This window comes from Eleutherodactylus coqui, chromosome 4 (genome assembly GCF_035609145.1).
Source record: "Eleutherodactylus coqui strain aEleCoq1 chromosome 4, aEleCoq1.hap1, whole genome shotgun sequence".
In the NCBI taxonomy this organism is placed as follows: domain Eukaryota; kingdom Metazoa; phylum Chordata; class Amphibia; order Anura; family Eleutherodactylidae; genus Eleutherodactylus; species Eleutherodactylus coqui.
In genome coordinates this window covers 94,110,285-94,132,471 of record NC_089840.1, presented here as the reverse complement: position 1 = coordinate 94,132,471, position 22,187 = coordinate 94,110,285, and the positions used below count along the sequence as shown (strand labels likewise).

Below are 22,187 nucleotides of genomic sequence, written 5' to 3'. Positions count from 1 at the left end.
CCCAATTGAGGTTTAAAAGAAACACAAAAACACCTCTATACTCACCTCCTTCACAGCGCTCCAATGCCACTCTGGACTGCTCTTCTGATCTTCCATTCTTTTGGGGCCAGCGCGGTCATGTAATACATGCCGTGAATGGTGCTGGCCTATCGCTTAGGCCATGGATAGGCTAGCGCTAGAGCTGAGCATCTGTCACAGCACATACCCGCGCTTACCTTGGAAGACAGGAAGAGAAAGAGCGTCTTGAAGCAGCTTAGGGGTGCTGTGCAGGAGGTAAGTTTACAAGTGTTTCTTAAACCAGCAGAAAATGGGGCAGAGCAGAAGTGGCAGCTTTATCCAATTAAGGTCAGTAAATGAAGCATTATTAGTAATAGAAGCAGAAAAAGCAGCATTAATAATTACTGGTGCAGAAAAAGGTAGCAATATTAGCTATGGGTGCAAGAAAGTCAGCATTATTACCACATTTCCCCCAAAATAAGACCCTGTCTTATATTAATTTTTGCCCCAAAAGAGGCACAGGGTCTTATTTTTTGGGGGGTATCTTATACTCACCTAGCAGGCGTCATCTGGGTCCCTCCCATGGGCTGAGGCGCTCCCGCAGGCTTCCATGCAGTCTCTTGCTGGTGATGGGGCTTGAATACGCCACCTCCAGCAAGCGATTGCTCTGATTAGTTCAGGAGCACCACCTTAGGCAATCAGAGTCAGCACTCGATGAACCAATCAGAGCCATTCAATGATGTCATTCAATGAATGGCTGTGATTGGTTCATTGAGCGCTGGCTCTGTTTGGAGCAATCGCTTGCTGAAGGCAGCATATTCAAGCCCCATCACGAGCAAGAAATGCACGGAAGCCTGCCAGTGCATTGCAGCCCAGCAGGAGGGACCCAGATGGTGCCTGCTAGGTGAGTATGGTTTTCTTTTGTGTTACATATTGTAGCTAGGGCTTATATTTTAAGCCTCTCCCCCGAAAATCAGGGTAGGGTTTATTATCCGGACAAAAAGCAGCACTATTAATTATGATGACAAAAAAGGCGGCATTATTAATAATGGGTGCAGAAAGTGGGCATTATTGCTTATGTAGGCAGAAGAGGTGGCACTTTTACTGTATAGAGAGCACTGAAAGAGACCACACTTACTGGGTGGGGCCTAATTAATATCTAGGTCACTATACATTGTGTAGATGTGTAGAAAACATAGGTAAAGTTATGGAAAAGCAAGGAGCCAAAGATTTCTGTGCGTCAATTTCTGTGCAGACAAGTTGTGGCCGGGAGGAGTCATCGTGAGGGTCTGGGCATGGATAGAGAAAAGGGAGAGAACGACACTAATCAGAGCTGCGGCCACGTATGATCACTAGAGGTAACTGCACTGTAATCAATGTCACTATGCAGAGCTGATAACTTACTGTAATTTAGAGATACTATTACTATGAAGGGGTCACTAGCAAGGACTATTATCTCGGGAATATATTAGAATATAATACCCTCTATAATCATCATTTAGGTAAAAGACAATATTCATGACTAAGTAATACTTTACCTGTAGCACAGGAATATAAGAACAATAAGAATAATAGCTGTAACCACTCCTAGTACAATCAAAATGTCATGTGATGTCAATGGTGGAGAATTACCTCCTAAAAAAAGAAAGCATACATGAACATGGAAAAGAAATTCTTCATCATGATCCTAATTGGTATAAACAATTTTCTAACAGTATAACTGTAACGGTTGTGCTGGCTGTGATCTGTTGTACGACATAGGTTTCTAGCAGCACAGCCCCACAGGTGTGGAATGATTGAGCTGGCTGGGTGTGGTGTTCTCCTGCTAGCCAATCACCACTGGTCTGGTTGCAGTTAAATATCCTCCCTCTGCAAGAGGAGGCTGGTTTCCCTTCACTCTAGGGTTTGTTGGTCTTGGTCTGTATATATGTTATGTGTTTGAACAGGGGCTAGTCCAGTATTTGTGCAGATGGCCAGACATTAGGTGTGGATAGCCCTGTTCTGTGTATATGGTGTGAACAGTGTAATGTTCTGTATGTCGGTGTAGGTGGCTAGACATGAGGAGTGAACTGTCCTGTGATTGTGTGTCTGGCATGCTAACCCTAGTGTGTTGCTGTCTGATTTGTGTTCTGTGTTCCGGTCTGTTCTAGTTCTGTGTATTAAGCCTTGAGGGATAGTCAGGACAGAGGTTCCAGCGCGAGGCCGCCTTTATCGAGGTGATCGCCTTGCTTATTAGGTAAGGTCCTGCCATTCTCCCTGCAGCTTGGGGTCTGTTGTCTTGCTAGTGTAGGGCCCGCAAGACAACAAGAAGCCTTGCTCATGGCTTCCGGGCTTAAGTATTTTGGCCAGTATATGAACCAATACCTTGTACTTTTATAGCTATAACATCTGCTTATGTGTACAGGTATGCGTGGCGAGTGTGTGTCGTCAGTCGGTTCCTGTTTGTGTCCTGGTCACGTTTGTGTGGGCCCGTTGTTTGTTTGCCCACACGAACGTAACAATAACTGCATAAATGCTATACGTGGCACATAAAAGAAACTAAAACAGTAGGTTAACATGTCTTCATACGCATAGCAGTAATGGTAGACTAAGTGATTGCATGGTAGACTAAGTGACTGCAATCTACGTTAGCCTAGCCAAGTCTGGGAGAAGTTCTAACCTAATATATATATCACCATAAAAAGTTATGGTTCTGAATTTTGGTGAGATTTGATTAAATGGAAAATCGCATTTGATGATCCTGTACAATTATTATCAAGGGAGAATTCCACAATAAGTTTAAGGAGACCTGATCTATGACTATATGGTATAGCAGGGGCAGCCATAGTGTGCTTCAGGAGATGAATTGCATCTTCCCTGCAGCTTTCCACCGCATGACATATTTCGAGTGGGCTGAATTCTGTTAAACAGACAAGAAAATATTGAATCTTTTTTCATGCATTTGTTTTTTGGTAAATAGTAGTGCAGGTACACTCTTGTCTTACTGCTACTTTATTCCCAAGTTATCAGCTCTGTGCAATCCCTCCATTGTACCACATGACTCTCTTTACGCGACTGTGTTTGCGTGGGTATTTGCACGTGCAAAATCTGTGCACGCTAAAGACAAAAAATAGAACGCAATGATTTTAATGAGCGTGTTCTGCGTGTGCAGAAAAAGAGTAGGACCTTCTCTTATATGAGGACCCTCATGTAAATCTATGAGAGGTATGCAAAAAGGCAAGGGTAAGCGTGATACACTGCAAAAAAAATGCAGGAAAAAGAACACATCTGGACCTCATTAAGCTAATTAGCCATTTAATGCATGAAAAGGGTGTGTTGCGCACATGTAAACTGACTCTGTGTGCACAAAAAGTACAGTAATATGTGCAGACGCGCACGCAAATGTACCTCAACCAACCTCATTCATGCACAAATACGCTGCGCTATGGCAAGAGTTTTTGCACATAAGGTCATTTGTTTAAGCCCTCACTCTGACACTCCACTTTATGCAGTGTCTTATGTGCGAACTGTAGAGATGAGCAAACACGCTCAGATAAGTCAGTTACTTGAGCGAGCCTCGCTCTTCTCGAGTAACTGCATTCTTGTCCGATCGTGCTCGGGGGGTGGCGGCAGGGGGCAGTGGGGGGGGGGGGGGAGATAGAGAGACCTCTCTCACTCTCTCCCTGATACCCCCCGCTTTCCCCCGTCGCCCGTGCTCAGTGCCGTTCCACCGAGCACGCTCGGACAAGAATGCAGGTACTCGAGAAGAGTGAGGCTCACTCATCTCTAGTGAACTGGAATGCAGTCTGTTTATGTACACGTACGCTTAATGTGAGTCTCAGCATTGCATACAAAGACTGACGTCTGGTGGACTTCCAGGGAGCTGCAAGAAGATTTGTTGTATTGTACATAAACCCTCTAAATTCCCACACTTGTTGTAAACTGTTACTTGCCAGTTATGGGTTTGCTCCATGCACTCCACGCTGAATAATCCGAATATTTTTGGTCCCATTTAACCCTCATGGCTACAGTAACTCTTTCATTTGGATGGTATTCAGAGGTTTTATAAACATTTTCCTTACTCCCACAAATGTCTTTTTTCTGAAATTATATCAATTAATATTAGTTATTTTTATTTTATTTGACGCAATGCCATAATAATCTAATAACTTATCTTAAAGTGACATTCTCAAGAAGAACCAACTGTATCTCCCAAGAAATTTGCCGGCAATGGTAAGACAGACAACATTTCAAGTAAAGGTCTGCAGGAGTGGCTTCGTACATCACATGGTTACATAGACAGTTGGACCCTCCCGTCTTATGTTGCCCACCATCGCTCAGGAGATGTGGTTCATTCTTCTTGAAAATGTCACTGTGAGGCCTTAGTCACACGGGCGTAAATACGCGCGTATATACGCGCGTAAAAACCCACGGGCGTAAATACGCGCGTAAAAACGCACCTACTAAAGATAGAGCATATTGGTGGCAATGGACATGGTCACGCGTTTTTTTTACGCGCGTATATACGCCCGTGTGACTAAGGCCTAAAGCAGCATCTCTCTGAAATAATATATAACAGTGCACTACACAAATTCTTACATTTAGATAATAGAAGATAATCTAGAGATTCCTGCCCCTAGTGCTATCCAGGTTAAAAACTATGTATACTTTTTATCTGTTTTATTACTCCAATCTATATAAATAAAATTGAATGCATGCGTGTCTGTGTGTCTGTCTGTCTGTGTGTGTCTGTGTGTTTGCCCTTTATGCGCTACTACACCATTCATCCGATCACCATGAAACTTTGGGAAGTTGTTAAGTACACTCCTGGGAAGATTATAGGCATAGTACAACTATCCTACGATAAATGGCGCGCGTGCGAACGTCGTCGACAGTTACGCCCCCCCACGTAGATCGTTCGATTTCCATCACTGCCACTAATTTTCTCGCTTCCCAATGTCATAGAAACTTGAAATTTGGCACAAGCATTGATTATGTCATAAATAGGAAAAGCTAATGGGTCTCAACTCGATTATTCAATTCTAAGCGCCAAAGAATTAGCGTCCAAATTTTACGTACGGAATCTAATTTTCTCGCTTCCCAATGTCATGGAAACTTGAAATTTGGCACAAGCATTGATTATGTCATAAATAGGAAACGTTAATGGGTCCCAACTCGATTATTCAATTCTATGCGCCAAAGAATTAGCGTCCAAATTTTACGTACGGAATGTAATTTTCTCTCTTCTCAATATCATAGAAACATGAAATTTGGCACGAGCATTGATTATGTCATAAATAGGAAAAGCTAATGGGTCCCAACTTGATTATTCAATTCTATGCGCCAAAGAATTAGCGTCCAAATTTTACGTACGGAATGTAATTTTCTCACATAGAAACTTGAAATTTGGCACGGGCATTGAATATGTCAGAAATAGCAAAAGCTAATGGGTCCCAACTCGATTATTCAATTCTAAGCGCAAGTTGTTGAGTACACTCCTGGGAAGATTATAGGCATAGTACAACTATCCTACGATAGGTGGCGCGCGTACGAGCATCGTCGACAGTTATGCCCCCCAGACAAAGATCGTTTGATTTCCATCTCGATCTTTCCAGCACGAAAGCAAACGGCATTACGAGCAACGGGATGAGAGTTCAACCACAAAATGATGCATCCGCCGAACGTTTCGCAAGACAATTGCTGGATATTGAGAATGCTGAGGTAAAATGAAAGCTGTGCTGTGATTGGTTGCTATTTCTTATACTGCTGAGGTAACATGAAAGCTGTGCTGTGATTGGTGGCTACTTCTTATACTACTGAGGTTGCATGAAAGCTGTGCTGCGATTCGTTGTTATATATTATACCACTGAGGTAACATGAAAGCTGCGCTGTGATTGGTTGCTATTTTTTTATATTGCTGAGGCAGAATAAAAGTTGCGCTGTGATTGGTTGTTATTTCTCTTACTGCTGAGGTAACATGAAAGCTGCTCTGTGATTGGTTGTTATATTTTATACTGGTAAGGTAACATGAAAGCTGCGCTGTGATTGGTTGTTATATATTATACCACTGAGGTAACATGAAAGCTGCGCTGTGATTGGTTGTTATCTAGATATATAAAAACGAATGAATGTATGTCTGTCTGCCTTCGCAGCAACGCGCGACGGGTAAGCTAGTACATCTATACAAACAATGAAGTTATGTTTAAAATTACCCTACTATTTTTGTATGCAGCTCTTATGCAGACTTATGTGTCTCTATAGTTATAGACTATAAATTGTACAATTTGATCTTGCAGTCATATGTTACTTTTTCCTACTGCAGAAGGAGAGAGAATTGACATGACTGCAAGATCAGACTACACATGTAACCATGCTGGCACATAAGTTTACATAGGAGCTATGTAATCAAAATTGTAGAAACTTTTCAAAACAGTTGCTTTATTTGTTTCCTTTCCTAGATTAAATTAGAATATATTCAACAACTGCCATCCACTTTAATGTTTATGTAGACAAATTTCCTATCTCTCTATTGTGTTTCCCCCCAAATAAGACACTGTCTTAGATTTTTTCTTCAAAAGAGGCACAGTGTCTTATTTTCGGTAGGTGTCTAATAATACTTACTTAGCAGCCAGCGTTCGGGTCCCTCGCGATGGCCTGCGGTGCTGCTGTATTCCTTCATGCTGACACAGCAGTTCTTCCTGGTAGTGGGGCTTGTATACCCCACGTCCACATAGCTAATGCTCTGATTGGTTAATCGAGCACCATGTCAGCCAATGAGAGCCGGTGCTCGATAAACCAATCACAGCTATTTATTGAATGACATAATTGGATGGCTGTGATTGGTTAATCCAGCGCCGGCTTTCATTGGCTGATGCGGTACTCGATTAACCAGAGCATTAGCTTGCTGGAAGCTAGGTATTCAAGTCCCACTACCAAGAAGAACTGCTCAGTTGTCAGTGCCGCAGGCCATTGCGAGGGACCCGAACGCCGGTTGCTAGGTGAGTATTGTTTTTTTTTTACACATGTAGTCTAGCTAGGGCTTATTTTCAGGGGAGGGCTTAAATTTCAATCCCACCCCTGAAAATCGCAATAGGTCTTATCGGGGAAACACGGTATCTATCATCTATCTATCTTTAGCATTACTATTATAGCTTTCTGAATTTTCACTAATAAAGTATACTGCACAAAGTAACAGAATATTAAATAGTGCTGGAATTCTTAATAGAAATATAGTATTACAATTAAATATTAAAGGGATTTATGGAACATAAAGATTGAATTGGCTTAAAATGAAGAAAAATTGCTTACCTATGTTCCCCATCCACAGTGTTACAGCCCCGGTATCCACCACACGGAATCCAGAAGAAGTGGTGGACGTTCACATTCCGCTCATTGTGTACGTGACCGCTCAGACAGTCACAAGCTTAAGTTGCCATGGAAGAATCATGAAGCATTTGAGTGGCTATTGGTTAGGTACACAATGAATGGTAGATGACCGTTCTTCGCTTCTCAGGGGTTCCTTGCAGTGGGCACCAAGGCTGCAGCACTGGACAGTGAGTGGCTGGAATATGTGAGTATGTAATTTCATTTTATTTTAAGCCCATTTAACTTTTTTGTCCTGGAAAACCCCTTTAATTGAACGTAAAATGTTTACCACGTTGCCGTTGATAATAATATTGTAACAAAAAGAGTTTTCTGGCATATCTTCGTATGTTTCCGGCTTCTGCCATTTAATTTCAAGTTCATCTGAATTATATGTTAGAGTTATATTTCTTGGAGGATCTAAAATGACTGAAATTAAGTTTGGTAGAGTTATTCACACACTTTATAAGTAATCAAATATCAAAAAAGTAAGGGATGTAAAGATGGTGATTCAGTGATGGTTGCATAAAAGCACATCAATAATTCAATTTGTAATACTATAAATAAAAAAAATGTTTTTAGGAAATTTGTGTACATTTTTCTAAATTAAAAAAAACTGAAATATCACATTTACATGTTTGAATGTACATGTAATTAGAGCGTCTGAGGAGCGGGCCCACAGCAGAGGAGATAGCAGGGTAGATAAGGCCTTGTCATGGGGCTCTACTATTTCCTCCCCTGGGGTTAGCACGGGACCCGACCGAGTTACTGCTGGGGGAGTTTCACAGGGAAAACCCAATCACGGTTTACCTTAAACTCCTTTTTGTCTCTTGTGACAAAATACACCCTCTGTAGTGAATCCAAAAGTTGGAATAAAATAGTCCACGCACACAGGGATAATTTTCTAAGCAAAACCGGGAATGGTTGATATTGCTTATTTACTTGAATAAATTTGAATACAGTCTGCATTGCCCAGTGGTTCCTCTCACTCTCTCTCAGTACTCTGTACTAGCACAGAGGGGGCCTGGATGAATTAAGCCCAGGGTAGACATTAAACCATCACTCAGCCTCTTCCATCTTTAGGATCCTCATAGGACGATGCACACTTTCTCCTACTCAATGAAAGTTCTCCTCCAGACAGACTCAGACTTAAGAGTAGACCGACTCCACTCTTTGAGACTTTCTTGTTGACTGCTTTGCAGAACAGACCAGAACTGAACAGAACTGAACAAAACTGAACTGCCTTCACATATCACCCTTGCAAACACACACACACACACACATATATATATATATATATATATATATATATATATATATATATATATATATATATATATTACACGGTCACAACAAGATACATTTCCCAGACATAGCTCAGACGTTAACCCATTCAGTGCTGCAGAGGTGCAATACACATCAAATGCATTAAAGACACTGACAATACAGATGGGCAAGACAAACACATTCATACTTATGGAGGGGCTCCATTAACTCTGGGCCACTACATAATCTGTTTCTTTCCTATGACACTCAGATTCGAGCTCAGGTACATCCTGTTTCCCATCAAAATTCTTGAGATGTCTATTATGACTGGAGTCCATCTATTGTAAATGTAATTGACTAGACATTATTTGAAGACACCTGTCCATCTCAGAGTTGACAGTGGATGCCAGAGCAAAAACAAACCCATGTCAAAGTTATAGTAATTGTCTGTAGACCTCTGTAACAAAATTGTGTCAAGTTACAGATTTAGGGAGAGTACATAAAATTGCTGCAGCATTGAAGGTCCTCAAGACCCAGTGACCAACATCTTGCTTAAATATAAGAAAGTGAGTGAGAAAGGTATTATACAATATATAAGTGAGTGAGAAAGGTTGCAGTCAGAAAGATGAAAACAACCTGATGCCAACTCAGACAGAGCTTCAGACTGCTGCTCTGAAGATGGGATAATGATCTCTGCAGCACTCTACCAATTAGGCCTTCATAATACTATGGTCTGATAGAAGCCACTCTTTAGTAATGGGCATATGACATTCCACTTGTAGTTTTCCAAAAGTCACTTAAAGAATTCACAGACCACGAGAAACATGGTCCAATGAAACCATCAATGAACTCTTGTCAAGCATGTTTGGAGAAAAGCAGACACCGCTTATCAATACCATTTCTCCAGGGATGGAGTCCATCCAATTGATTGGTCATGCTTTGGAAAAAAACACAGATGACAATGCATGTCAAAGCAAAAGTAAACCCATGTTGAAGAACACAGTAACCTCCATCTTTCTCAAAGGGGTTTATCCTATCCTTAAAATAGGCCACCAATACTTTAAAGCTGGATAACCCTTTAACTGTAACTCTTTGACCTGAATGGTAAGCATCATGTTTGTAAGACAGCAGGCACTGCTCATAACTTGGCCAATAATATGCTTTCAGTAAAGCATGATGGTAGCAGCATCATGCTCTGCAAATGTTTTTCAGCTGCACGAACTGCCATAAAAGAATAAGGAAAAAGATAAATGGAGCAAAATATAGAGAGATATTTGGGAAAACCTGCTTCACAGTGCTCTGAACCTCAAAATGGTGTGAAGATGCACCTTCCCATGGACAGCAGCCCTAAGCACAGAGCCAAAACAATACAGGAGTCAGTGGCGTCAAGACCAGTATGTGTAAGTCCTTCATTAGCCCCACCAGAGCCTGGATTTGTACCTTACGGAACATCTCTGGAGAAACGTAAAATATCTGTGCATCAATGCTCTACATCTCCTGATGGAGCCTTAGAAGATTTGGAGAAAATGCCAAAAATAAGCATGTGCCATCATGCTCAAGAAGACGCGATGCTGTAAGCACTGCAATAAATACCTTACAATGCCCAACAGTCATGCCTTTCACACTGGAGAGATAGTCATTGAGTGAATGTAGGTGGAATTCACTGTGAACAGGCAGTTGTTCAAAGATCAACGACTGTCTACTTATACTGAGCAAGAATTGCTCACTAGTCACTTCATTTTAATCTGCTGAAACAAAGCAACTACTAAGCAATTTGTTTCTCAGCACCCTGTTGGGGCAACTGTCGCTGAAAGTCAATCTTTTGAGCAATTAACAACAATAAAAACAAAAATGCTTCGTCCGCGCTCCTGCTGTGGACTAGATCACTGGAAATAATTTCCCATGAAGTCTCTCAGGCCAATTTCCACAAAAATATTTATTCCACTTACAATATTTTTAAAAAACAAATGACATAAGTCAAATGAAGGTTATTGACATATGCAACGCGTTTCGACGTACTTGTGATGCCCTTTTCAAGCAAAGTACAGACATAAACGAAATGCTATTTCAATGAAAAAATGCTTACCTTCAGGGATCCGGTGATCCAGGCGCATCACGCGAGACGCCGGTCGATTCTACACTGACGTAATCTACAAGCGTCAGGTTACTGAGGTTATCGGACCAATGATTGTACTGGGCATGCGCACGTCAAAGGCGTACGTACTCAGCGTATCTAAAGAGTGGCGCATGCGCACTGGATTAACCTTCTCTGTGAGTAAGAGGATTTTTACATTGTAATTAAAAAACAGCCTATAATAGACAACCTTTGTTCTCACAATTCATGCGGAGTGGATGGATGCATTTATATGACACAACCCTATATATTATGTTGTTCAACTATATACCAAATAGAAAATCTATATTAATATACATCATAAATAGAACTGAGTATAAAACACATAAGAATACCCTTAAAAATAACCAGATAAAATACGTCATAGTAACATAGTAACATAGTATGTAAGGCCGAATGAAGACATTGTCCATCTAGTCCAGCCTGTCTATCCTACTGTGTTGATCCAGAGGAAGGCAAAAAACCCCAAGGCCAGAAGTCAATTAGCCCTTTTGGGGAAAAAATTCCTTCCCGACTCCCTAATGGCAATCAGACTGTTCCCTGGATCAACCCCTAATAGTTCCTACCTGCCTATATACCAGGATTGACACTTAACCTAAAATTTATATCCTGTAATATCCTTCTCCAGAAAGACATCAAGTCCCCTTTTAAACTCCTCTATGGATTTTGCCATCACCACTTCCTCCGGTAGAGAGTTCCACAGTCTAACTGCTCTTACAATAAAGAACCCCTTTCTGTGTTGGTGATGAAACCTACTTTCCTCTAATCGTAGCGGATGTCCTCTTGTTACCGTCGTGGTCCTGGGTGTAAACAGATCGCGGGAGAGATCCATGTGTTGTCCCCTCATGTACTTATACATGGTTATTTGGTCACCTCTTAACCTTCTTTTTTCTAGAGTAAATAATCCCAATTTGGACAGCCTCTCTGGGTATTCCAGTCCCGTCATTCCATGTATTAGTTTAGTCGCTCTTCTTTGAACCCCCTCAAGCACTGTGACATCTTTCCTGAGCACCGGTGTCCAGAATTGTACGCAGTATTCCATGTGAGGTCTGACAAGTGCCTTATATAATGGAAGGATAATGTTCTCGTCCTTCGCCCCTATACCTCTTTTGATGCACCCCAAGACTTTATTTGCCTTTGCAGCGGCTGACTGGCATTGGTTACTCCAGTTTAGTCTATTATCCACTAATACCCCCAGATCCTTTTCCATATCACTTTTCCCTAGTGGTACCCCATTAAGTGAATATTTGTGACATCCGTTCCTCTTGCCCATGTGCATAGTCTTACATTTTTCAACATTGAACTTCATTTGCCATTTTTCTGCCCAAGCCCCCAGCTTATCCAGGTCCCTTTGTAGCCGCACATTGTCCTCCGTTGCATTAATTATATTGTATAATTTTGTGTCATCTGCAAATATTGATATTTTGCTGTGCAGCCCCTCTATCAGGTCATTAATAAATATGTTGAACAGAGTGGGGCCTAATACTGAACCCTGTGGCACCCCGCTAGCGACTGTGGTCCAATCAGAGTATGAGCCATTTATTACCACCCTCTGCTTTCTATCATTGAGCCAATTCTTTACCCAATTACACACGTTTTCGCCCAGTCCGAGCTGCCTCATTTTGTATATTAGCCTATTATGTGGCACGGTGTCAAAGGCTTTAGAGAAGTCCAGATATACAAGATCAATAGATTCTCCCTGGTCCAGCTTAGAGCTTACTTCATCGTAGAAACTGATCAGATTTGTCTGACATGAGCGACCCTTCATGAATCCATGCTGGTGAGGAGTTATTCCCTTAATCTCCTTGAGGTACTCATCGATGGCGTCTCTCAGAATCCCCTCGAAAATTTTTCCCGTTACTGAAGTGAGACTTACTGGCCTGTAGTTACCAGGCTCACTTTTGCTCCCTTTTTTGTAAATTGGAACCACATTGGCAATGCGCCAGTCCAATGGTACTACTCCGGTCTTGATAGTGTCTAGAAATATTAGGTATAGCGGCCTAGCTATCTCGTCACTTAGTTCCTTTAGTATCCTTGGGTGTAATCCATCTGGGCCCGGTGATTTATCAATTTTAGTTTTCTTTAGACGCTTCCGCACCTCCTCCTGCGTTAGGTATGAGATATTTTGTGAGGGGTTCGTTTTATTCCCCTGCATCTCGTGTGGCATTTCCTTTTCTTTGGTGAACACACTTGAGAAGAAACTGTTTATTAGATTTGCTTTCCCTTCGTCATCATCAATGATTTCTCCTGCATTGTTTTTTAAAGGGCCAGCGCTCTCCCTGCAAATCCTTTTGCTGTTTATGTAGTTGAAAAATAGCTTCGGGTTGTTTCTGCTCTCTTTTGCAATCCGTCTTTCTGCTTCCTCCTTGGCAGTTTTTACATAAACAGAATTGTTAGTCATTGGCATTGTTTTTCTCTTTTTCTGTCAATGGTCAGTTTGAATTTGTTGGAAATATTCATTACAGCATCATAGCATTAATTCTGGATTCCATCTTAAATGAAGTTGTGAATAGAGCCTAGATTTTGTCAGGATCAAAGGAAGTAGATCCACATAGCCACAGAATGGTCTGGTCTTGACCTAAATCTTAAGGTGACACCTGAGTACATTAGTCATCACCTTTGAACCCCATTAGTCAGGATATGGGCTTCACTGCATGGTCACCAGGCCAATACTCAGGAAATAGTCCCAATACTGTTGCACCTGATGCTACTTAAGGCCTTGGCGCATTACCTGGGGGTGTGTACAGGAGCGTTATCAAAACGTCCAGCTCGGAGCAAGTAGCACACTTCAGCATGAGAAACAAGCTAGAGGTTCGATCACAGAGAGCAGGGTTAGTGCGGTAAATCAGGCCATATGTCAGAGAAAGCAGTGGACAGAAGAATCATCGATATAACAAGCTGAGATCAGGAAACGGAAACAGAAACATAGTCAGACTAGCCAATATCAGGAAACTAGAGAATCAGAAGGCACTTCATAGCACCCTTAGACCAAAATGACCACAAGAGTCAGGCAGTAGGATGCCTAATGTAACCAAGGATCACAGACTATTGGTAGGAAAAGATTTTGATTGAGGTGCACTGGCTCTTTTAGAGAGTTTCCGGGAGCATGCACACAACCTGTGGGATACTGACAATGATCAATCAGATGGTTCCTGCAGGAGGGAGCATTGTGTGAGTCGCGGCCACCAAGAATGACCAATTGACAATCGCAGATACAAATTGTAACAGATTTTCATTAAAAGCAAGGTTTAGAACAATGGTTTCCAACCTGTGACACTCTATTATAGTAAAACTCCATCTAGGTGTACACTATAAGAGCTGAATACAGTCAGGGTGTGCTGGCAGTAATAGTTTCACAATAGCTGGCAAACTGCAGGTTGGAGACCTTTGGTTTAGAAGATTTTTATACTTATTGGATTTTGTGAGGGTTTTTTGAAGGTGGAAGTGAATTTTGGTATTTTGTTCTCTTTCATTTCTGGTAGCACTGATGTTGTACCCTAGTGTTCCAGACTGTCCATAACATTGCATGATGGATCTGGTTTCAAGTCATTATGCCCCAGGAAAGACCATTGTATATTAAACATATTGTATCCTGAGGCCATTGAAATTTGAGGTAGCACTGTATATGTCATAAAGACTGACAAAATTGAAGACAAGATTTTGGCTAATGGCTTTGGGAACTGATTACTTAATAAAAGGTATTAAAAATGTATAATAATAAACACAACATATTACCATCCTGAATGGGGTCATCATACACTTTATCGAAGAACTGGATTGACGTTTGATTGCTTAATCCCAACACCACTACATAAACCTCTGCTTTGAATGAAATATTTGGTCTTTTCAAAATGCATCCTACTTGTCTCCCAAAGGAATCCTTCCTGTAGTCTTGGCACTCAACATTTGTGTTCTGCCTAATCCCAAATAAAATAAACACTTAGTCAATATTAATTGTAAATTTGCAGTAACTGATGTAGATTATTAGTGCAGTAAATAAATAAACTCACTAAATGTAAAATTATTATCATTTGTATTAACTGAATTTTCACCTGAGAACCAAAGAATATTGAGTATCTTCAGGGGCCTCTTTGCCCACAGTCCATGAACAGTTCATAATGGAGACATTATATATCACACAGGCAAAATTTTCAGCAGCAGAGTTATTCTTCCCTGAAAAAATGAAGAACTAAGTATTATATAGCTGGATATTATGATGTTTATGTAAAGAACTTTGGCTCTTAAACAGAGCCCAGAAAGCAACAAACAGGGGGGCAAAACTGAAGAAGATGCTATATGCGAAATGTCTCACTCCACCTTTCTGCAGGCTTCAAAGGCCAATCAGAAGGGATTGGAATATCTTTTCAAATGACACAATATCATGGTGGTGACTTGCAGCACCGGTCATAGGTTAGAATTAGAGATGAGCGAACGTACTCGGTAAGGGCGATTTCGCAATCGAGCACCGCGATTTTCGAGTACTTCACTACTCGGGTGCGGGTGCTCTGTGGGGCGGGGGGTTGCAGAGGGGAGTGGGGGGTAGCAGCGGGGAACAGGGGGGAGCCCTCTCTCTCCCTCTCCCCCCCACTCCCCGCTGCAACCCCCCGCTCACCCACAGCGCACCCGAGTACTTTTCACCCGAGTAGTGAAGTACTCGAAAATCGCGGTGCTCGATTGCGAAATCGCCCTTACCGAGTACATTCGCTCATCTCTAGTTAGAATCCAATCAGCGCACAGTTGTAATGAGTTTGCGTGTTCTCTTTGTTTGAGTGCTGTGAAACATGTTTAGGCTTTATAAATAAAGATGGTGCAATACGGCATGTAAGGCCGCTCTCACACACAGCGCTGTCATAACGCCGCAATTTCGATCACGGAACTGTGCCACACTTTTGCTTTTGGCCACAGAGAGCTGTGGCCGACAGTGGCTTTTAGCTTTCCCCCCATTGATGAGATGCATGGGCGGCTTGGATTTCAGGTCGGAGCCCCCAGCGGATTCCAACACTACCCGCGGCTGAGGACCCTGCTTACCCACCCGGGTCTTCCTTTTTCTCTACTCATGTGTGTGGAAGCGCCGGCGCACATGCGCAGTAGAGAGCTTTTTTTTTTCAAACTCCTGCTTTCCTGCAGAATCTGTGGCCTGTCAATTGTGGATGGGACGCGGATTAAACAGGGACCCGCACTGTAATGGATCATGAAAGGTCTGCAAAACAAATCCACTTGCTTTAATTCAGGTGCGGATGCCCATGTTTCTCTATAGACGGCTTGAACTGCGGATCATCTTCACGAGTGTCCCTCGGATTCCTCAATTCAATTCCACCCATGGACATGGGCCTTAGTATTGTGTTTGCACAAGTAACATGCTACTATGTAGATACTGCTACTGAAATAGCATACTTGTGTTTAAGATGGTGCACTAATTGTATTTCAGCAGCAGATTGATCCGATTCTTGGGCACACTACAGAAAACGATTCGGAGGGTATATCCTCCATTTATAGAGAATGTTTGCACATCTACTTTTAATTACATTAAAATCTGTTACACACAGAGCGTACAGTATCATCAGTAAGGTCGAATAAGTTATTTGTGCATTTAAGACATGGACCCTGATTTGCTTCTGTTCTGTTGAATGCTTGAAAGCCTCATATACCAGAGGCTCATTATTTTGTCAAAGCAATGGAAGAAGTTGTGGCACCAGGTTGGGTCAGTTCACTCTTAGAGTTTATGCAGAGAAATGACAAGCAAAGAGTATTTGCTTTGTTATAATTTTCATAGGCCACCAAATATAACTCAATGCACTGAAAATCTATTACTGAGGCAAATCACATTGAGATAATTATTGTGGGAGGCTCCAACTATCTAGATATAAACTGGGAAGCTGAAACCTGCGGATCTCATAAAGGTAACAAGTTTCTGTCAGCAGAGAAAGCGGGATGTAAACAACAACGCTCAGTGTATTTCTCAGAATGAAGTAGAGCTGAAAATCAAGAGGATAGACAATGGATGGACTTACTATGGTATTGTGTGATGATTTATAACTACCGTATATACTTGAGTATTAGCCGACCCAAGTATAAGCCGAGTAAATAAGTTTTACCACAAAAAACTGGTAAAACTTATTGACTCGAGTATAAGCCTAGCTACTGTATACTCGAGTATATAATAGGTAAAAAAAACCCCCCGCAATGTTCACCTCCCAGTGGGCGTCTGTGTCCCTGGCGTAATGCTCTCCCTGACAGTGCGGCAAGCTGCTTCAGACTTTTCCGTGCTGCCATCTCCCTGGCTCGTTGTGGCAAGCTGCTTCAGACTTCTTCTCGCTGTCATCTCCCAGGCTCAGTTTTGAATTCCCTCGCTATTAGCGCTGCGTGATAAAGCGCTGTGATTGGATTGAGCACCAGCCAATAACAGCCGGCACTCGATAAACCAATCACAGCCATTCAGTGATGTAATTCACTGAATGGCTGTGAATGATCGAGAGACGGCTGTGATTGGCTAGCGCTCAATCCAATCACAGTGCTTCCTCACACAGCGCTAATAGCGAGGGAATTCAAAAGTGAGCCAGGAAGATGACAGCGGATAGAGAAGTCTGAAGCAGCTTGCCGCACCAACGGGGAGAGAATCGCATCGGGGACACAGACGCCCGCTGGGAGGTGAGTATTGCGTTTTTTTTACCTCACTCGAGTATAAACTGAGGGCGGCTTTTTTAGTACAAAAAAATGTGCTGAAAAGCTCGGCTTGTACTCGAGTATATACAGTAATTTGAATTTCGTCTCAGATAACCCCTTTAAATATGATAAAAGTTGCGTCTATACTTTTTCCTCCAGAGATTTGAGAATTGGGGCAGACGTTAAACTCTACGGAACGGCTGTGAGCTACTTTCAGTACTACTCCGTAATATAAATAAGCACACATTTCCAAAACTATCATTATATAAGTGTAATCCAGTATACTATATATTTTTGTATTACTTGAGAAACACTTACCTTCAGGCATATATATTTCCTCTTTATCTCTACGTTGCGTTTTACCAGAGGTCTTATTTCTAATAACAAGTTGGACACTCACGCCTTTGTGCATTTCAAAATCTATTTTTGCATGAACTTCATATACAAATGAACACATGAACACCTACAAGATGTAGAAAATGTTACTTTACAATACTGTGCCTAATCTGAATCTTTATATACAAATATCATTCATTTATATCAATACAAAATACTAACAGCCTTATATCATATAGGGCTATTTTTTTATATCTTTTTTCACTGACTTTTTTCCCATTTTTAGTTCTTTGGGGCATTAAAAAGCTAAAAAATAAGATTTTTTTTTTAATTTATAGTTTTTATTAAATTAGCAGTTAACAAATGCTTCTCCCTTCTCCTCTGGGACCTCTGCTGTGTCTAACGGCTGAGAACCTGACCTGCTCCTCCTTGATTGCAAGAGCACAGGCTTTAATCCCAAACTGTAATCTGCTATCGGGGAGGATTAAAGCTTAGGACCAAGCGTTGTATATTTACTGCGCTTGAACCTTAAGGGGTTGTTATTAACATAACTGTTTGGAAGCATTGGGGTAACATGTCATGGCTGTAGAATATAGTAGGCTAAGGCCAACCATACATATGAATTAACTGTTGGAGCCCTACGGAATGTGAACATAGCCTACAGTTCTTTTACATGGGTCTAGAATCTCACGATTCTCATTTGCCCGAGCTGGTGACGTGATCCCCAGCTCATGCAGGCTGTTTAAATTGCATGATTCTTATTGAGAATCATTCAGTTCTCAATCACTAGTCGTTCAGTGTTTCACATTACTATGTGCAATACTGTATGATCAGTGTTAAACTGCATGAGAACTGCACGAGCCAGCACTGGTTTTTATGCCAGCTGAAATTGAACAAGGAGCGAGAACCTTATGATTCTCTTTCATCGTTCAGTCGTTTACCAGCAGTTAAACTGAACGATTACATTGGTAAATACATTTTTGGGACTGTTTTGTTTTCTCCTCAATTTTTGTTGAACCAAGTAGATTTTAACATGCTGAACACAACTACGTATTTATCATGTCTGTATCACGTACCGTTAGCAAATAAAAGACGATACATCCTAAGCATTGCTATATGCCTATAGCGTCATACACTATGGCATTAATGGTGTCATCAGGAAACAAAACTAGAAATGTTTTGCCTCATATTTTTGTTTGCAATCACTGTTCAATGCTTTACGGATGAGAGTCCAACAATAGTCACTCAACATAGATGGATTCCACTTGCACCTGATACCCTCTTCTCCATCTTGGTAATGTCCTGATGAAACCTTTCACCATGTTCCTCGCTCACAGTGTCCAGGTTGTCTGGAAAAAAATCCCAGTGGGAATGAAGAAAATGTATCTTCAGTGACATGTAGCGCTTCCTTGATTTGTATGCCTCAAGCAGACTTTCAACCTGTTGTTTCGTAGTCTGGTGCTTTATAGATGCCTAGAGAGTTACAAACAACATTCTTGAAGGATGTTGACGCAACATGTTCTGCATCCTGTAGAAGACCATCAAAGTGGCTATCCTTCATCACATCCTGGATTTGTGGGCCAATGGAAACACCTTCTTTTATCTTCGAATCACCTATGCATAGAAACCTCTGCTGCAAATAAATAAAGGCTTCACTTTGCTTGTTGATTGCCTTAACAAAGTTTTTCATTAGCCCAAGTTTGATGTGTAAAGGTGAAAGAAATAACTTCTTTAGATCAACCAATGGGTCATGTGTGACATTCTTCTGCCCTGGAACAAATTGCTTGAGAGGCCAGTCTTTTCTGATATAATGCAAATCTCTGGCTCGACTGTCCCATTCACAAAGAAAACAGCAATACTTCATGTAACCAAGCTGCAGAGCCAGTAGAATTGCAATTACCTTAAGATCACCACACAAATTCTAGTTGTGCTTTGAGTATTCAAGATTAATATTTACTTTATTTTCCTGCTAGCATTTGCTTACTATTAATACATAGTGCTGCCACTGCACATCAAACTTGGTTTGATGAAATAATTTGTAAAGACATTGAAGAGAAATGGAATGCGTTTTTGCTACAAATGTAGAAAATTTCCTACAATGAGCATGGAGAAGCCGAAAGTTGGTAAATTCGATGGACCACAAAACGCAAACTCATGAAATACCAACATTTCCAAAATTCAGTGAACAACTTTGAGGCACGTATGTGGCTGTTGTTTTGTATGGTTGTATTGCCTTGGGAACTACAAAAGTCCCCAACTATGGTGAACAACAGTGAACTGTGTTGTGAAGAATATGCTCACTTCTGTTTTTGAACACTTGGTTGTAACATGGATAGCAAATTGCAGGACCTGCAGTCATTTTGGATAGATTTCCAGATTGTCTTGGTGATGTAGGTGATGAACAGGGGGAACGATTTCACAAAAAAAAAGGACCGTAGAAGAACAGTATTGTGTACGATGGGCTACACATATGATGGAAGACTAATGTTGAAATATCTAGCACGAATGTCCAGGAATATCTCATCACAGGAAATTACAAAAGTGTAGTTTCATCGACTTGTTTCAGCTTTTAATTGCCAGTTATTACATGTATAATTCAATATGTGTACATATACACATTTATATGGACATATGTCATATATTGAAAGAGGAAAAACTAATGTCATTTTTAGAAGCTATGATCCTAAAATGCCCTAAAAATTGTGTTCCCCAGTGTAATCATCCCATCTAAACAAGGCTTAAAGGGTTTTTGTCGTTGGGAAAAAAAAATCTATACTTACCTATTTCTCCCTAGGAAGTTTTCTTACCACATCATCTTCTCACCAATCTTCTCCTGGGTCCTACACCCCCACAATCCAGCTGCACCTTCTTCTTCCTGTTATGTAGTGTCCATTCACTACATTTCTCTTCCTGCAGGGCAGTGTACGCTATGTCACTAGTGATGTAGCGTTCACTGCCTAGCAGGAAATGCCGAATCCTCGGCAGCCTGTTTTAGCGCACAGGTGCAGAATATCATCATGACTGAGCATGTGCAATGTCTAGTTGTGAGTGTTCATATGCTATATATAGGAGGGATTTCCAGATCCTTGGTTACATGGTAAGACTTTATTATGTGCATGACATTAAGCTTGGTTGCGCCTATTGTAGGTTAGTATGAGCAAGATTTTCTTTGGGAACTTCTTACATGTGTGACCTGAGGTGATGTATTTCAATATATATTGATGCTGCTTTTCTTTCATGTTCTGTTTTTTAAATGCTTTCATAATATATGTAATTCTCAATAAACAATTTAATAATGATAATCTCTGCAGTCATGCTTTGACATTTATTTTGGGGTTGTTATATTGGTTGATGTATGGGACTGACATTTTTGGCGGGACTATAGTTGTCTTCATATAGGATTCCAGTATTTGTTTGCAGGCTGGACATAGGGGAGCAAGGAGAGGTATTTGTTGGTTAGTTATTTTACTGCATGGGGAATGGGCTTAAAAAAAAAACTACTTTGCAAACCCCTTTAAGTGTTGTGTAAAAAACAGTGTTAACTGTTAAAGCAACAAGAGGGAAATATATTAAGAATAGCTTTTTAAATGATAGCCTTAATATTGTTTCCGTTGACCATAATGTTCCTAATATATCAGGAAGTGACTGCCTCTTTGTATACTAGGCGGATCTTAGCTCCTACGCAGAAATGTGGTCCTGGTCCACGTAGGGAAGGAAACAGAGGTATGGCTTATGGTCTTACTTGCCCTTTGAACAGACTATAATGAAGCTAGCCTTGAATGCTCAGCCTTTGCTTCCTCATCTCCTTTTAAACAAGGGACGCCAACCAGATTACTGTGATCTTGGTTCACTCTTCTAGTGATCGTGGTGATTCCAATAATCTTATACCCATCAATCTAATATTTATCACATATTAGCAGGATGGGTACCAAATATTTAAGTTGGGAATACCTCTTAACAGCTGAGACTACACTCTTGAAGCATCACCCATAGTATTGTATAAATTAAGAACATTTGAATGTTACACTCTTACATTTATGTCTTCATAATGTCCCTTCTGAAGTAAAACCACATATTTGTATTGCTTCATAGACTCTGTTATATTGCAGTTCCAAGTAATATTGATGAATCCAGGAGAAACTTTAACTCTGAAATCTTGCAGTAATGGAACAATATTTTCTTCTGTAAAATTGAAAATTACATTACTACATATTAGTTTCAACATAACTGTTCATGGTCATTGTTATTTATATCTTAAAATCATGTTTGATGACATAGTTTGACATTCAACTTAATCAGACATAGAACAAGGTTTACTTTTGTTTAAAAATATAGGATGTGCAGGTGAGACAATATTATTATACCAGGTCAATATGACACATTATTGAATATCATTGTATTTAAAAGGACTATCCAATTCGAATAATAGCTTTTTGTAAATTCAGCTTAC

At 40.8% G+C, this 22,187-nt stretch overlaps 1 protein-coding gene across 3 annotated transcripts in view; it reads right to left on the bottom strand.

The window, feature by feature from the left end:
- LOC136625572 (granulocyte-macrophage colony-stimulating factor receptor subunit alpha-like) overlaps positions 1-22,187 on the bottom strand; it is a 42,997-nt gene that overhangs the window by 4,591 nt on the left and 16,219 nt on the right. For 2 of the 3 annotated variants that reach the window (XM_066599863.1, XM_066599864.1), the window contains exons 3-9: positions 21,771-21,919; positions 17,720-17,864; positions 14,791-14,911; positions 14,474-14,655; positions 7,631-7,767; positions 3,930-4,077; positions 1,536-1,632 (exon numbers count right to left, since the gene is read on the bottom strand). In XM_066599863.1, coding sequence (XP_066455960.1) covers positions 1,536-1,632; positions 3,930-4,077; positions 7,631-7,767; positions 14,474-14,655; positions 14,791-14,911; positions 17,720-17,864; positions 21,771-21,919 — 979 coding nt within the window. Of the gene's footprint in view, positions 1-1,535; positions 1,633-3,929; positions 4,078-7,630; positions 7,768-14,473; positions 14,656-14,790; positions 14,912-17,719; positions 17,865-18,813; positions 19,211-21,770; positions 21,920-22,187 lie in introns of those variants that run through there. The other variant, XM_066599865.1, reaches the window with a different exon arrangement.